At 37.6% G+C, this 17,034-nt stretch overlaps 2 protein-coding genes across 4 annotated transcripts in view; one reads left to right on the top strand and one right to left on the bottom strand.

Annotated features, from left to right (window-relative positions):
• The window catches only part of LOC141756056 (uncharacterized), a 51,901-nt gene extending 39,828 nt beyond the window's left edge, over nucleotides 1–12,073 (top strand). For all 3 annotated transcript variants that reach the window (XM_074615501.1, XM_074615502.1, XM_074615500.1), the window contains 14 exons: nucleotides 251–469; nucleotides 2,030–2,136; nucleotides 2,236–2,294; nucleotides 2,382–2,521; nucleotides 2,605–2,817; nucleotides 3,047–3,259; nucleotides 3,364–3,501; nucleotides 3,599–3,786; nucleotides 6,816–6,983; nucleotides 7,088–8,488; nucleotides 8,599–8,640; nucleotides 10,008–10,070; nucleotides 10,275–10,341; nucleotides 10,422–12,073. In XM_074615501.1, coding sequence (XP_074471602.1) covers nucleotides 251–469; nucleotides 2,030–2,136; nucleotides 2,236–2,294; nucleotides 2,382–2,521; nucleotides 2,605–2,817; nucleotides 3,047–3,259; nucleotides 3,364–3,501; nucleotides 3,599–3,786; nucleotides 6,816–6,983; nucleotides 7,088–8,488; nucleotides 8,599–8,640; nucleotides 10,008–10,070; nucleotides 10,275–10,341; nucleotides 10,422–10,492 — 3,089 coding nt within the window. In that variant the 3' untranslated portion in view covers nucleotides 10,493–12,073. The remainder of the gene's footprint in view (nucleotides 1–250; nucleotides 470–2,029; nucleotides 2,137–2,235; nucleotides 2,295–2,381; nucleotides 2,522–2,604; nucleotides 2,818–3,046; nucleotides 3,260–3,363; nucleotides 3,502–3,598; nucleotides 3,787–6,815; nucleotides 6,984–7,087; nucleotides 8,489–8,598; nucleotides 8,641–10,007; nucleotides 10,071–10,274; nucleotides 10,342–10,421) is intronic.
• Nucleotides 12,074–13,513: 1,440 nt separating this feature from the next.
• Nucleotides 13,514–14,444, bottom strand: LOC141756491 (trace amine-associated receptor 1-like). The gene has a single exon (XM_074616243.1). The coding sequence runs from the start codon at nucleotides 14,442–14,444 to the stop codon at nucleotides 13,590–13,592; it is 855 nt and encodes a 284-aa protein (XP_074472344.1). The 3' UTR covers nucleotides 13,514–13,589.
• Nucleotides 14,445–17,034: the final 2,590 nt, after the last annotated feature.

Genomic DNA, 17,034 nt, shown 5'->3' with positions numbered 1-17,034 from the left:
GCAGATTCAAGGCCTAATGTTCCAACACCCACAGCTACACCAACACCTAATGTTACCAGTAGGTATTTAGACATACCTACTGGGGTGATGGGGTAACCCTCCCCTGGTTGAAATTTGTAATTTATTTTTAATTTGAAGGACCCCACTGCAGTGACTCGTAATATTATAGTATAATGTTGAGAAACTATAAGTTCCGTGCACTTTACAATTGAGGACATTTTAACTAATTATACTAATGTTGCTTTTTCAGCTACCAGTGTGACCAGCCCAAATAACACAGGTAACTCCACATCAGGAGTTACCTCTGCTCCAACTCCAATCACAACCCTCACAGCAGTTACAAGTACCACTACTACCACTATCTCCACCACCACTGACAGCACAACTGCTACCAGTACCCTTTCAACGACCACGACACCTACAACTACATCTGCAACTACAACAACGCTTCCTTCTACAACTGCTTCAGGTATTGTTTTCTTGACAAAAAGGGGGTATCGCGGCACTATGGATCGCTTTATGATCACAAATTATATCTTATATTATTGATTACCTTATATCAGATATCTTAAACCACTGGTCAACCTCTGGGTCTGAATAGAGAAGCCAATGCAAAGAGCCTTAAACTTGCGTTCTTTCTAATAGCCAGCAGGGGCGACACCTCTGGTTGCAAAGAGAAGTCCATCCCTACTTCTTACCTCAGTAAACATTGTAATCATCAGTTTATGGTCTCAATCGCTAGTTTCAAGTCTTCTTCAATACTGCATTGATGTTCATTTAGTAAATGATGGTCCCATTTAGAATCAAATTGACCAAAAAGCAGGGTGTGCTTTAGGGTGTGGCTACCTTGTGATTGGCAGGTTTCTATACACGGTTGTCCGGTCTGGCTGTTGTCCAAGTTTTTGTCTTAGAATTTTAACCCTTTCACAGTGTGTTTTCAGTTTGTGAAAGTTAATTGTAACCTTCCTCAGCATTCGGTTGTACTTAGCACCACCCTCTCGTGTCATTAATGGCTCCAAAAAAAAAAAAAAACTCAAAACGGCAGTCCACAAACCAATGGGTGACATCACGTTGACTGCGTCCACTTTTTATATATAGTCTAGTATGGCTTCATTGGTTCAAGCAAGAGGCCATGATAGTTGCTCTTCAGTAAAGGCACAGAAGAGGACTGAAAGACAGAAGAATTTCAGGCATTATAAAGCCATACATACATTAAAAAGAACTTTACCTCATTTATGGCTTTAGAGTGCATTGATTTCATCTGTCAGCTCTTGTGCATGATATCTGTGGAGCTCCAAATTTCCATATCTTACAGCTGTCACGATGTCAGGTTTTCACTACACGATTATCGTGGCCAGAAGAATTCATGATAAAGATATTATCATGATAACTAAAGAAAATGGTAGTGTCTACAAGGGAACCTGCAAGTTGGGGAAACTCTCACGAAATGGTTAAGGTTAGGCATTGATCTCGAATAGTTAACGTTAAGCATTGATCTCAAACACTTAAGGTTAGGTATTGATCTTGAATAGTTAAGGTTAGGCATTGATCTAAAACAGTTAAGGATAGGCATTGATCTTGAATAGTTAAGGTTGAATTCTATAAGGATACTTTTAAAGTCATTTTCATCAAGCTTTGTGCATCATTGTAAATATTGATATAAAAACATTTTCTAAAAAAAGGGGGATTTCATGATTTTCCTGAAAAATGTAGACAGTAACCATAGATGTATCTTCATACACACAATAGTAGGGGGTTGTACTTTCCCATACAGTGTGTGTGTAAGTGTATGCGTGCCTGTGTCGGGGGTGGAGATGAGGGGAGGCGGAGCATTAGGCGACAATGCGTGGTGGGCGGTCGGGAACTAGGATGGGTTGTTGAGGAGAGTGATTGTCTGTCACAATTGTCTGTCCTGTCTACCTGACCTTTTTTTCTGGTGTTTATCCATTTCTTTACACCGCAACAAAAAAAAAACGGAAATGTTTATCCACAGCTTTGCTGATGTTTTTCATCTCTTTTTAATGAACAGGATTCAATGTGGAAATGTTTGTTGAATTAGACCAAACATTCACAGAAGATTTAAATAATGCTTCAAGTGATAAATACAATGACCTTGAATCAAGAATGACTCCAGTGGTAAGTGCATTGATAACACCATATACTGTACAATCGTAACTTGTATTTTCAGTTCATCATGTTCCAGTGTTGATATTATTAACCATATCTCTCCCACAGTTAAAAAAGGAGTACGAAACGATAACAGGGTTCATGAGTGTCTCTGTGACTGGATTCAGGTATTGGAAATTCTGGCATTAAAAACATGGAGGCAGGAATCCGTACACATTTTACACTGCAATGTTGACTTGTGTTTGTTCTTGCAGAAAAGGAAGCATAATTGCAGACTTCGTTGTTCAGACAACAAAAGTTAATCCGGTCGAAGTAGCCCAAGCAAATCAAAGAATTCCAGAATTAATCGTTGATATTGCTCCCGTTATTGGCGCCGTTACTGCATTTTACAACAGTAAGTTAAAAAAAGCTAGTAGGTGATTACTTTTTGTTTAACTTGATTGAATTCCAAGCTGATCTCTTTTACTTTCTCAAAAGGTCCAGATCAAATGATCATTTCAAGCAACATCATTTATACTGGTAATACCATGACGCTGATTTGTGAGCCTCCTGACAACCTTGATGTTGGAAATTTTTCTGCTTCCGAGTGGAAATTTAAAGGAAGAAACATTACAAGTAAAAGGATTGAAGTAATTAATTCTGCCGTGAACTCTATGCTCAAGGTTAACAACGTCATCCTGCTTGATATTGGTAAGTCAAAGCTAGCTGAATTTGTTAACTAATAAGTAATCAGTAGTCATGAAATCACCATAAAATGTGAATAATGCAGTAGTTACTCAAGTATACACCATATAAAGCTGGGTTCTACATTTGATGACATTGTGAAATGACATCTGATACATTATAGTTTGGGATTTTTTTAAATGTTGTTTCACCAGAATATTGTTAAAAATATTTTTCTATATTTTCTTAATCACAGGACGTTACGAATGTGGTCTGACGGGCGGAGTTATAACTTTCACCCAAAAAAGAGATGTAACAGACAGAATCAGAGCAGCTCCCATTATCCGTCTACAGGAACAAGTTAACATTAAATGTTCGGAGACAGAGGGACAGAGCAAATCACTAAAGTGTTGTGTGCAGTCCCCGTATACGGTCAAGTGGTTTAATGGCTCAAAGGAATTACCCATAAGTAAGTATGAAGTGATGTTGAAAACTCCTCAAATGACCATACTGACAGGCTGGACTCAGCTGTCATCAGTTTATTTTATTAACAACACTGTTACATGTTCACAGCTGACCCCACTAACGATGGATGCATCACATATGTTTACCAGCTAAGGAGCTGCAGCGAATCACAGCCAATCATTTTTATTTGTAAGGTCGATAATCTAGATTTTCGAAAGGAAACAGCAATAACCCTTTTTAACGACGGTAAGAGCAACATTTAAAATGTAAAAAAACGATTCTGTTCCTTAACTATTTTTATGATCTTTTTTGTCTAACACTAATTTATTGTTTAACTCTTAAGATATTATATGCGATGATGATACGTACGGGGCTGGACGAAAAGGCGACATATCAAGAATAGGATGTGATATAGGTCTAGAGGGGAGCAAGACTGCGGAGTGTCAGATCAGATCAGGATCAGGAGAGTGGACATTTTTGAGAGACACTTGCATCATAACAGAAATCAAGGAATTATTAATTAGTTCAAAGGTAAGTGATCTGCTGGGGATAACACATCATCCCCATTTCAAATCTCTGAAACATACAGTACACCATACGGGCAAATATGATTTATTAAAACCATGGCATAAAATCAGTTGTGCCATGTCACCAAATGTAACTTCAACTTCACTCAACTTCTGGTGTATCACCCATATGTATCACACATATCACCAACGTGATATAGTCTGTCAATCAGTACCTTGATATGCTCACATCATCAGGTTGTGGACATGATATTAAACATACACTCACAAACCCGGTTATTCCATTATTCATTAATTGTTTAAGGTGCAGGTATTATTTGGCAAGCTGTTTTAACATTTAATAGCTGGACAGGATATCCATTAGAGATATCTGCAATGTAATTTTGCCTCCACTCTAACAACTCTAATTCAAGATATCCCTAATTCTATTTTGACTATGCAAAACTCTAATTTTAGATATCTTTAATTACATTTTGACTAGTACGATTCAAGCTGCTTTTGCCATTCATGTGTATGGGGTTTCAGATAATTCTGACTAGTCATAATTCCAGTTCAAGATATCTTTAATTCCCTCTCAATTGTTGATATCTACATTGTAATTTTTAGATATCTAAAATTAAATTATGACAAGTCAAAATAATGTTGTAGATATCTCTAACTGGAGTTATGGATAGTTAAAATGTAATTACAGATATCTAGAAATAGAGTTTTGACTAGGCAAAATTACGTTGCAGATATCTGTAATTACGTCAGCAGTCACGGCAAGTGGGAGGCGGAAGCCATTTAAAACATACTATGGCTGCTGCACTGCAGACGTATGGATTTATAAAGTGTGTCTGGAGACAATAAATCTACGATACACTATAAACTTCTACCACAACTCGGTAGAGTTCGGTAGAACTCTTGTTCGCCACAGATCCCTTGATGATGAGCTCTTTCTATTTCATGGCATTTTCTAACTATCTGATCCACAGCGGTCCCTCACGGCCGGCTGCGCATAGAAACCAATGTTATGTGTCCAGCTCGGAGGACTAAAGGCTCATTGTGATTAAAATGAGGTTGTAACTCGTTGTCTACCTTAATATGGCTAGAAAGATCTGTTGATATGAAGATATGTTTCCAACTTTACCCGAACTATCCATGTTAGCAGAAGCTTCTGCTAACACTGTTCAGATGCTTTGTTGGGCCAATGGGAAGCCTTGCATGAGCAATGTCATGCACAACAACTCTGACAATCTTGTTGCCAGTCCTCTAAATCCCGGACGAGCCCCCATTTGTTACGTTCCCCTCCGTTTAAGGTCCAAGGGATGGAGGGAGTAACAAAATAAATTTGTAAACCCGGGAATGAGAGGACTGGCAACAAGATTGGGGGAAAAATAATCGTACAATTTATTAACAAAAAGTATGATAACAAAAAGGTACAAACACCAAATGAAAACTACTCTTGAACAGAAAATGGGAGATAAGATATGACAGTAACCAATAATAAAACACTCAAATTAAAGCTACTGCTTAAAAGTGCAGCGCAAAACAACCCGAAGGTACTCAACTTAAATCTACAGCTCCACAAAGAGAGCAAATGATCAGGGAGTAAAACAATTTGACACTACTAGTCCACAGAGACAGCAAACAATACAACCTTAAACACCATGAAGTTTAAAGCACACCCGTCAACCACTGACGCAACCACGCAACACCGTCTCGGATATATTGCAGATTGCAGGCACTGGGCAACTTCTCCGTTCCGCATTATATACTCCACCCTGATTACTGATCAGCCGCAGCTACGCACACTCATCCCTCACAGCTGCACAAGGGGGGAAGGGCAGCACCTGAGAGAGACAGGAGAAGAGAAAAAAAAACAACGACCTTCCACTGCACGTAAAACTAGTAATAATGACGTTTGAGATATCTGTAACTGTTATTTTGGATACTCAAAACTGAATTACGGCTATCTCTAACTGTTGTTTTGACTAGTCAGAATGATGTTATAGATATCTTGAATAAGAATCCTGACTAGTCACAATGTAATACTCAAAACGCAATTGTGGATATCTCTAATTTTAATTCTGGATAGTCAAGCTTAGCTATTAAATGTGAAAACGGCTTGCCATAGGTATTATTGGGATCAGACTTTCAGCTGTGGATGTCCTGACCAAATTTTATGACACCATATTAATTTAAATTCAACATTATACAACTTACAATGCACAGTTTAAGCAGGCATTAAAATAATGAAGCAATTCGGATATGTTTTACAGCTGAATACTTTTGCATTAAGAAAATCTAACCTGCTGGTTTCCAACAATATTTTGCATTGTGCCCTATAGTATTTTCTATAATATCTATACAGAGTGGATGTCAGTGGGGGTCTGTTATGTGAAGAGCTGGAGAGGATTCAGATACTTGTTAACTGCAGCATTAACAAAATACGGAAGTTTTCAACGAACAGCAGCACTTCACACATCACTGAAATAGACGCACAATTACCACATTGCTAACATTGTTCACTATCTCTGCTGTCATATAATTAACTGAAACTGACTGCTTGAATTGAGAACACACCTGTGCACATAGTAGGCTATATTTGTCCTGGTTGAGTCTTGTCCCGGAGCATGTTATGATGTTTGTATGGAACATAAATTACTCTTGTGTTACACAGCAGTGTGAGCCAATGAACTGTTGGGTCACAGAATAAGTGGCAGCCAGCAGGTCAATCCGTCGCCATGTTGAGAGCCATGTGGAGGCAATAGATATGCTCCCAATCTTGCATTTAGCACCTTTAAGTAAATATTGGACTGTATGGCAGATACCCCAATATTGAAGGACTCGGATTGGGCCAAACAAACTTGGACATCCCTAATTCCAGTTAATACTTTTAGCCTGCCCTGCATTCCTGTGACCTTAAAGGTGGCTGTCTGTAACAGTTTCTAGTGGCCAGAAATAAACATCTCTGCATTTGTCATGAATAGTTTGCAATCTCTAAAATGTGTTATACATTTTTTGTGTGATTTTAACGTTTCATTCTTTCAGGATTTGGTTGCAGAGGATGTGTCAGACTTTGTGGGAAATCTAAGTGTCACTGTCAAAGCAAATGCAACATCAATTACGAAATCATCTGAAACCATATCAGCTATCGTTGACATCCTAAACAACATTGCAGCTGTTTCCACTGCTAATGTCACTGAATCTGTCATGATGGTAGGTTAAACCTTCACCTCGGTAGCCTCTTATTAAAGGTTGTGTGTTATGTCAAAAATATACTTTGGTTGTACCCTCACAATGAAATGTCTCTTCATCTGCAGGATATACTTGAAACAGTTGATGTCATCATCGGGGATGATGCAAGAGAGTCCTGGGCACTTCTGAATGCAAATGAAACCCGCAATACGAGCTCAGAATTACTGGGTGCACTGGAGTCCCTCGCTAATAGATTGGTAGGGGAGTTTTCCTTTACGACTCAACGGATCCTGCTAAACAGAACCACGTTCAACGACTCCTTCAAGGCAGATCTGAACAACAGCATCGTCATATACATTCCAGACACCGACCTTGTCAATGTCTTTATCACCACCATCACCTTCTCCACCCTTCATAATGTTATGCCAGTACGGAACTCCAACTCTGACGCCGGCCTCTTCAACGGCACCAGCAATAACACTGCCATCGATAATGCCATCAACGCTGCGGTTGTGCTAGTCCAAATAAGCGAAACAATTGACAATGTTACTCTGAGCTACGACAAGCTAAATGAGTCCCTGACACTAAACCCTCAATGCGTCTTCTGGAACTTCGCACTCTTTGATAATCTGGGTGCTTGGGATGATGAGGGTTGTACGTTTGTTTCCGACATAAACAACACGGTAACCTGCAGCTGCAACCATCTCACCTCCTTTTCAATTCTGATGGCAACAGACATCCCTCAAGATCTGAGAGAAGCCTTGGATATAATCACTTATGTTGGAGTTGGGATATCTCTTGCAAGCTTAGTAATATGTCTCATTATTGAAGGATACGTTTGGAAAGCCATTACTAGAAATAGCACTGCCTTCATGCGTCATGTTTCCATCATTAACACTGCGCTGTCTCTGTTGATCGCTGACATCTGTTTCATCATTGCCGCCTCTATTGCTAAGAACCCCCTTGAAAACCCAGGGGAGGACCATCAAGTTGAAGTTGGACCATGCAGCACAGCAACATTTTTTATGCACTTTTTCTACCTTGCTCTGTTCTTTTGGATGCTTGTGTTGGGCCTTCTGCTCTTTTACCGGACAGTCATGGTCTTCTCTCACATGTCAAAGTCAATCATGTTGGCCATTGGCTTCCTATTAGGCTATGGGTGCCCTCTGATTATAGCTGTTATCACTGTTGCCGTCACAGCACCAGATAAAGGATATATCAGGAAAGACGATGCTTGTTGGCTCAACTGGTTCGAGACAAAGGCCCTGCTGGCCTTGGTGATACCTGCCTTGACTATAGTATTTATCAACCTTTTAATTGTAGTTGTGGTCTTGTTCAAAATGCTGAGAAGAGGTGTGGGAGATGCTGCCCAAACAGATGAAAGGCACACGGTTATGGTCCTTATAAGGTGTGTGGTCATTTTGACTCCTTTATTTGGACTGACGTGGTCTTTGGGAGTGGGAACCATGATATCGTCAACAAATAAGGGACTCCACATTGCCTTTGCATTCTTCAATTCACTACAGGTATTTGCATCCAATGAAATACAAGGTTAAAATTTAATACTTACATGGCACATTTTGTGTTCTTTCCTTCCAATCATGAAGAAATGTGCATGTCATCTGTCTTTTCTCAGGGTTTCTTCATTTTAGTGTTTGGGACACTATTCGATTCAAAGGTATGTTGACGTCAAAGAAATAGTTTGACATTATGGGAAATACAGTTATTTGCTTGGTGATTTGGGGAGAGAGAGAGATGAGAAGATTGATACCACTCTAACTTTAGTGGAGGAAGTATTCAGATCCTTTATTCAAGTAAAGGTAGCAATACCACATTGTAAAAATACTCCAGTACAACTTGCGCTTTGCTCGGCGCAGAGAAAAGCTGTTGTTGCTCCGCGCAAGACACTGGAAATAATGGGTTTCAGAGCGCAGTGGTCCCGTTGCCGCGTTCGGTGTTGAAGGCCCATAATGCCTATTTCTCACCTCAGAAACATCTTGTAGTGTACTGTTAAGCTGTAAAATAAGAAAGTTTGCTCCGGCCGGTGGGCGGTGCTTGGTATTGGCTTGACTGTTTTCAACATGGCGGTCACAAACTTTCTAATTTTAACAGTGCACTAAAGTGTTTCTGAAAACATCTGAGGCAAGAAATAAGCATTACTTTAACAGAATCTTGATTTGTATTTGATCAGCGCTGCCTAGTTTGACAGTTTAATAGGAGTTTGTGAGTTTCACGAGCAGTGATTGACAGCTGCCCTTCTTGGCTCTGATTGGTTGTTTTTGTTGGGGCACGGTTGAATCTTGAAAATGCCATCGGCTTGCATTAGGAGGAAGCAGAGAAACATGATTTTTTCTTCACAGATCATCTGTCTCATGCACTACTGTGAGGACATTGGGACAGTTTTATAACAAAAACTTGTTATCATATTTGCTCAATGTTCCCAACATCAGCTTTAATGTGTGGAGGCCTAAAGGTTAGAGAAGCGAGCTTGTGACCAGAAGGTCGTCGAACCGCAACTGCTCCAGTTGAGCTGCTTAGTGGCCAGCAGATCAGACTGTGGTTCTACTGGACAGCTTCCAGCTGTGAATGTGTAACTATCAAATAAAAGTAGAGGAGTAAAATGTATAATGGTACAATGTTTCCCTCAGAAATGTAGTGAAGTAGAAGTATTATGCGGTACAAAATGTAAATACAAGTTAAACACAAATACCTCAAAATTGTACTTAAAGTACAGTACTTGAGATAATGAGCTTTCCACCACTGCCATTCTCATGTCTGTGCACTAGGTGTGGATGTAGAGACAGGAGGAAATTAGCTTAGCTTAGCATGAAGTCTGGGAGCAGCTAGCCAGGCTCTGTCCAAAGTAAAAGATTCTGCCTATACCAGCATCTAAAGCTCGCTAAAATTACACATTATACGAAAGCAAATAAGATTATTTCCCAAAATGTTATTTTAAAGTGTTGATTTTGCTAAATATTTCCCAAATTGCACATTAGTTGAATACTATTGATTTTGACATTGACATGAATTTGATTTTGTCTGTAGATCCGTTCTCTCCTCTCAAGAAACTTGCCTACATCAAGCACAGGTTCTAATAATCAAACAAGAGTAAGTGATTTTTTTTAACATCCCAAAACTGTTGCATAAACATTTTTAAGTTCAAGTTTTTTTGTTCGTAATGTATCCTACCTGTAATTGAATCTACAGACCTGTTAAATTCTACAGACATTATTACAATCACTCTCAATAACAATGTAGGAGTCTTTCCTGCAATTACTTTATTTTACATGCATTTGTATTTTTCTGCTACAGAGTACAAGTGGTGGCATTTCCTCTCTCAGCGGACTAAACTGGATAAATCGACTGCGTGGAAGAAGATGTAAGTTCTTGTTTTAAATTCAGTAGTTTTTTCGTTCACTTGAATAAGCCGTCATTAACAATTTGTCATTTGACTTTCAGATGTTTACCGCGTGTCAGAAGCTGCAAACTCAAGCAGCAATGGCGCATCGGAGTCATTCATGAATATCTGAATCAACACATCACACATGGAATTTATTTCATTACCGATTCAAAAGATCTGCCAGTTATTGTTCATAAATCAGAAACTAGAAAGTGTGAAGTTCACTGATATTGTAAAAGCTGGTCAGCTTTGAAATCAGAAGAAAATGGTGTGTTACAAGATGTTTGCATGGTAATGTTACTGTTGGAATTTCTGTAACAAATGTGACATATATGAATGTAAAGTTCAGTGACATTTCATTGTGAATGAAACTGTGAAATGGTATTTTTGAAGCAGTACCCTTGTGCTGCTGATTTTGAAGTATGAAGTGTATTGCTGCTTGGTTTGGTAACAGTTGAGATGCACAAAAACCAAAAGGAAGGAACTAGTAAAGAAGTAACATAATTAATGAATGTCTCACAACTCTGAATAACTCTATATCAATGACTGTGTAAGAAATGATGCAGTTTTTATGTACACTCAAATAGTGAATCATATCAACTAGTTTCTGGGTTTTTCATGATTACCTTACCATCGCCATGTCTACTGTATGTCCCCTTAAATTAAGTAGAGCATCACACCTCCTATCTGAAATGTAGCTACTAAGTATTTAACAAAGTACTACTATCTATTTAAGGCTGAAACTTATTACTTATGTTAATGACCAAACAATTATTTAGCTTCTTTTAGATCATTTTAGGTAATTTTTTGTCTAATAATAAAAACTGTACCTGTGTATATGCATTGGGTTTATCTTGTGATAAACGTTTCCTGTATGCATGTAGCCCACACTGCTTGGAAAACAGTGTCAGCTAACTGCTAGCCACTTAGTTTGCCACTTGTACTGGCACAAAAAAAATTTCATTTTGTGAAATCACTAAATTTAAAAGTGCAGTATAAAGGATTTGGCGGCATCTGGCGGTGAGGTTGCAGAACATGGCGGCTGGCTCCATGAAGAGGACCCGCTCCCTATGTCCAGTAGATATAAACAGCTCATTCAAAGTTAACAAACACACAAAGATACCTATTTTCAGTCGATTAGACATTAACAAAACATACTTATTCATATTATATTCCATTTCTGCCATTGGATCCTCCTAAATGCTACACATTATTCCTTTAAGTTGAAGTGCTGTAATAAAATCACAGTCTGTAGACTTTTAATCTAATTTGTGCATTGGTGTGGAAAGGTAAATTGAGTTTTGGTAGCATTGTAGCTTAGTAATAATTGTTAGCTAAACAGCAGCCAAAGTCCAATGGCATAGCCTACCTCTGGCTATGCCGTCTTTGTTGTCATTCACCAATAATTTCAATGACCTCCCCACAGAGAGACGTGGTGTACTTACATTGCTTTATTGTTATTGTAATGGTTTATTCAATGTTTGGCCAAGGGCTAATATGTATTGTGCTGGTAACAAATAAAATAAAATAATGAAAAGTCAATTTGAAAATAACTACTAATGCAATGAAATAATTGTTCGTTGTCCCGCAAAAAACATGCTTGTTAAGATGAACTTTGCTGTTTGTACAGTTTGAGTTGTGAATGAACAGTAGATTTATTTTTTTAAATCATGTATTTCTTTTAAATTATAAATAAAATGCTCTTACAAGATTGAAAGAATTTTTTTTTCTCTTCAGATAACACAAAAAGTATTGCTTTCCCACTATGTTTACTACTGGATTTAATCCATCATTAAAATGAGCACACAAAGGTTTTAAAGATAGATTGTTTCTGATAATATCAAATCATGATGTCAACCAAAGGTCATCACAAAATGACATAGTAAAATCCCGTTGGCACTGTCTTCTATATTTTAAAACTCATACGTATACACTGATGGACAGATGTCTGAATCAACTGACTTAAATGCTTAAATGAATGTAAAGGTGTCTGTCAAGATGCAAAAAAGACATGACGAAGAAGAGTGATTGTGTTCAAAACACAAAATTGATTGGACCCCATATAATTTATTTTCCATTCTCTGTTGTACATCTGAAGGCCTTTGCACACCAAGTATCTATTTTCTGTATGCATTTCGTAAATCTGTCATCCGATAAAAATGGTTATACGGAAACCTTGCACACTGAGTCCAATGTGTGTTATTGCGAATTTTTGCAATGAATAGAATAATAAAACACATTGGCACTGAACGACTACTACCGACACACAGGTACCCCTCTTGCGTTGCTTTTGGACGTGTAAGGCATGGCGTGTCATCATACGCTTGATAGATGCATAGTGTCCTTTCAAAATAAACTTACGTTTTTACAGGAAGTTAGGTGTAGGCAACACAACCACAGTTAGGAAACGGTCTTGGTTTTAGACTATTTTGTCAGTTTTAATCAGGATGGAAGTAACATATTAAATTTACTCTCCTTACTGTAACAAAGTCAGGTTATTTTGTGTTCTTATATTTTTTTGAGTATTTAAAAAAACCCAGTAATTCTACTTTTACTCAAGTATTTTCAAGTGTTGCACTTTGCTACAAATCATGCACATCTGTTAAAGAGTAAAAGCAAAGTCACATTTTGCTGCTAAAATTAATGATTAAGATCTTACTGCAAATACACTTTTTCAGTACTTTGCAGGTACCCTGCTTTATTTAATATAATTCAGAAAGATGAAACTTCCATCTTTTTCTTAATCCCTTTACCATCTGCAGCCAAAACAAAATGATGAAGGCGCTGACTAAAAACTACTGTTAAAGGAAAGATCATTTCACCATTCATTAATTCCTTCCAGGTCAGTTTAAACCTTTGTGTACTATAGCAAGGGCCTTCCTTTTAATTATGAAGTAATGTTCAAAGATTATAAATATTGTTCACAGAGACAAAAATTCAGAAACATACTCCTGCATTCAACTCCGAGGCAGTGCCTGCAGAAAGATAATACCTGAGTACAAACAGTAAATGAGACACAATATGGATCCTACATTTATTCACAGGCATTCACACTGAGATTACATTTTGTTTAAGGGGCTATCTAGGCACTGAGTTGTACAAACATACTGTATGCATAGTACAGTGGCAATTTTGGTGGAAATATATGACATGCAGTGGAAAAGAGATGCTCATATTCAGGGTGAGACTACATCATTAGTGACATGTCAGCACTATATGGTAATGAGTCAAAAAAGCTTATGATTAGTAAAATCACCTTGAAATATTTTCCCAGAAATGATCATTCTGAAAGCTGATCGAAACCAGGCATAAAAGAAACCATAGACAAATGGATTGAGCATTGAATTTGACCATCCAAGCCACTTAAACATGTCAATCACCGGAAGTGGTATTGTGTAATTACTCAAAAGGTTAAAGGAGACACAAAGAGAGAACGGAGTCCAACACATTAGAAATATTCCCATCACAATAGCCAGAGTTTTAGTGGCTTTTCTCTCCATCTTGCTGACAGTTGCTCCAGACTTTTTGTTTTGACAGGTTGTGTTCTGGATGCTGCGTGCCTGTCTCTGTGCCACCGTAAAAATCTTTAGGTAGATGGAGAACATTACGATAGCTGGGAGGTAAAAGGCGAACATTGCTCCCATAAGTGCAGTAGGCTTACTTGTATGTTGAGATATAACACACCTGTTAGTTTGGCCTTGGTTCAGTCCCTGAATTGTGTTTCCAATTCCAATTAGTGCAGAAACAGCCCAGCTCACCAGGATCATGTTGACAATAACACAGACATTTATTTTAGTGCTGTACCTCAGAGGCTGACACACTGCGTAATATCTGTCAATGGATATACAGCACAAGTTCAAAATAGAAGATGCGCACAGAAGCATATCAAAGGTGCTTTGTATCTTACAGAACAAGTCTTCAAGATAACAACATGAGCATACAGCCAGTATAATGCTAAAAGGTAAAACTAAAACCCCAACAAGCAGGTCAGCCACAGCCAGAGAGTGGATCAGATAGTTTGTAGGAGTGTGGAGCTGTTGGAAGTAAATTATGGAGATTATTACAAGAAGGTTTCCACACATTATAAGAACTGATAAACAGCCAATAAATATACATAATAAATATAAAGTTGTAACTGCCATCATGCCAGATACATTTGCTGATTCATTACAGAAATCATCAGACCTGTTGATAAAGGATTTAAGTTCCATGCATACATGATCATTAATACTGAGATAATATTTGCAACAAAATGCCTTAATGAAACAAAATATAACACAACAGTATGACTTTACTCTATAGAGAGATTTTTCAGTGAATGTTTGTGCTCGGTATGTTTCACACCACCGCCTATTAATCCTAGTTTGTGCATCTGTGCTGACAGGGCTCCTTGGTCTCTGTGCCGCTGAGCAGCATTTTGAGATTAGGTTTTTATTTTTCTGGGCTCATTAGCATATCAGGTTCAAGGGAGTGGCATTTAATGTAGGTCGAAGTCATGACTAATCATACATCTCCTTGTGTATGTGCATTTGTGTTTTTAATCTTCTACACATTAAGTTAGCTCTTAAATGAATCACTGCAACTTTAAGAACTGTGGGGCGTCACAAGTCGCACAACGTTGGCAGTTCGATCCCTTACTTCTCATGTCCGCATGTGCTTGAGCGAGACACTGAATCCCAAATTACTCCCAGGCGCTTACAGCTGCCCACTGCTCCTAAATGCTTAGGATGGGTTAAATGCAGAGGTCAGATTTCATGTATTTACCTGTGTCTATTTGACGATTGCAATAGAGTTTAAGTTTTTATACCATTTTTATACGTGCTGGTCTGTTTAATGTTGTACAAGAGTGAATAATGCCAACCGCTGCTATGTTAAAGGACTATCAAATCCTTCAACTGTTACTAGCTATTGATATGGTGATTGTTATAGTTATTCATTTAATTATTAATCAGAGTTCCAAATTGGTAGTTTACTTAATGAGACTTATCTGTGACACTAAATTAATTGGCTTAATTGGATAATTTTCTCTTTGTTTCAAAATGTGGTTCCCCCGAGCTGATTTAATATAAATTAAATCATATTATTCAATATAATTAATAATTATTTGGATAATTATTAATTACATTTGATAGCAATTTTATTGCCTTTTTGAGCTTATGTAACAACATAATTGGGTGCTATGTTTTTATTAATATATATTGATAGTTTAGTATTTTTTGTTAATATTATTAATCTATTTATTATTTGATTATTATTTGTTATTATTAATTTCATTGATATTGCTAATAATCTTTTATATTTTCTAATAACTAGACCAGCTCTTACTTGCGTCCCCAACATAATGATGCCCCGTGTGTGGCATAGTATTGTTGGCAATTGTTCATAGTTTAATTTTAATTTCAGCATTTCAATTCAGCATAAGGCCATTTCAGCCTTCTTTGTCCTGTGTCCCTATCTCTGGCGGTGTGAAACGGATTTAAGAGCAAGTAAAAAAATAAATATAAAAACATAATTCAAAGCGGTAAACACCCACACCATAAATCCAGCTGTCCTTCCTCCATTTGTCAGTTTAAACTGGGTTGTTTTTAGCCTACATTATGACTTAAACTTCTTCATATGTGTGTAATATTATTATACGATCTGCGCACCGAGCTCTACCCTTTTATACAAGTTGATCTCTTATCTGGAACATAACATGCTCCATACCAGGTTAGCTGTTCAGCATAAGTTACCATGGCGTTCTACCCCGGTAAGAAGTTATCCACCTTTGTAGGACGGAAAACCCTGGGTTAACCCTGAAGTTACCTTGCCAACGCCAAACAGGCCAAATCTGGAATTTACGGTAAAAACGTATCAGAAGGGGATTAATCATTACATTAATTAAAGGAGCCAAGGGGAGGGTCTGTTGTGTTATGATGTTTTTGATATATCAATGTACCCAGAAATATGAATCAATTTTGTGTTGACTGCAGAGACGCAAGGCTTAAATCTTTTATGCAAATAAAGGGTCTTTTGCATCTTAACCAGCCTTTTTCTCCTGAGTCAGATTTCACCAACAATATCAAAACAGTCAGTCCAAATGAGAGCAACAGAGAAGAAGGAGTGGTCGCTCTGAAACAGAAAGGCTGCTGTCTCAGTGGGATTCTGTGGGCTTTGATGAGATAAAAGTTACCAACATAACAGTTAGAATTCAACTTAGACGACATGAAGCTAGGGGAAATGTAAACAGAGTTGATTATCATGAACTTCATTCTATATTTTGTTCCAGCATATAAACAATGTAACAGTAAAAAGGAGTCAATTTATGTATGGTTCAAAATCAACATTAAAAGGTGTAATACACTTTAAGTGGATTAAAAACATATATCAAAATATAAGATTAACTGAGGCGTTAGTGTGTACCCAAATTTCAGTTTAAGCTCTTCGGGGACGTATAATATACAGTACATATATAGAAATAACATGTAGAGGGACCAAGTGATTAATAAAAGGATAGGCTTTGTTCTACAGTCTTTGGTCAGTTTAACTTGCTTTGGTTTAATTTGTTACGTCAACAATTTCCTGTTATTAGAACATATGTTAGCTCAGCATCACATCAATTAAAGTACATGTTAATCTGCATTAAATGTCCATTTCATTTAGCCTTATTCACAGTTTGAATGTGTATCTGTT

Source organism: Sebastes fasciatus, chromosome 18 (assembly GCF_043250625.1).
Source record: "Sebastes fasciatus isolate fSebFas1 chromosome 18, fSebFas1.pri, whole genome shotgun sequence".
NCBI classification, from domain to species: Eukaryota; Metazoa; Chordata; class Actinopteri; order Perciformes; family Sebastidae; genus Sebastes; species Sebastes fasciatus.
The sequence above is the reverse complement of the archived record's forward strand: the minus strand, read 5'-3'. Positions and strand labels throughout refer to the sequence as shown.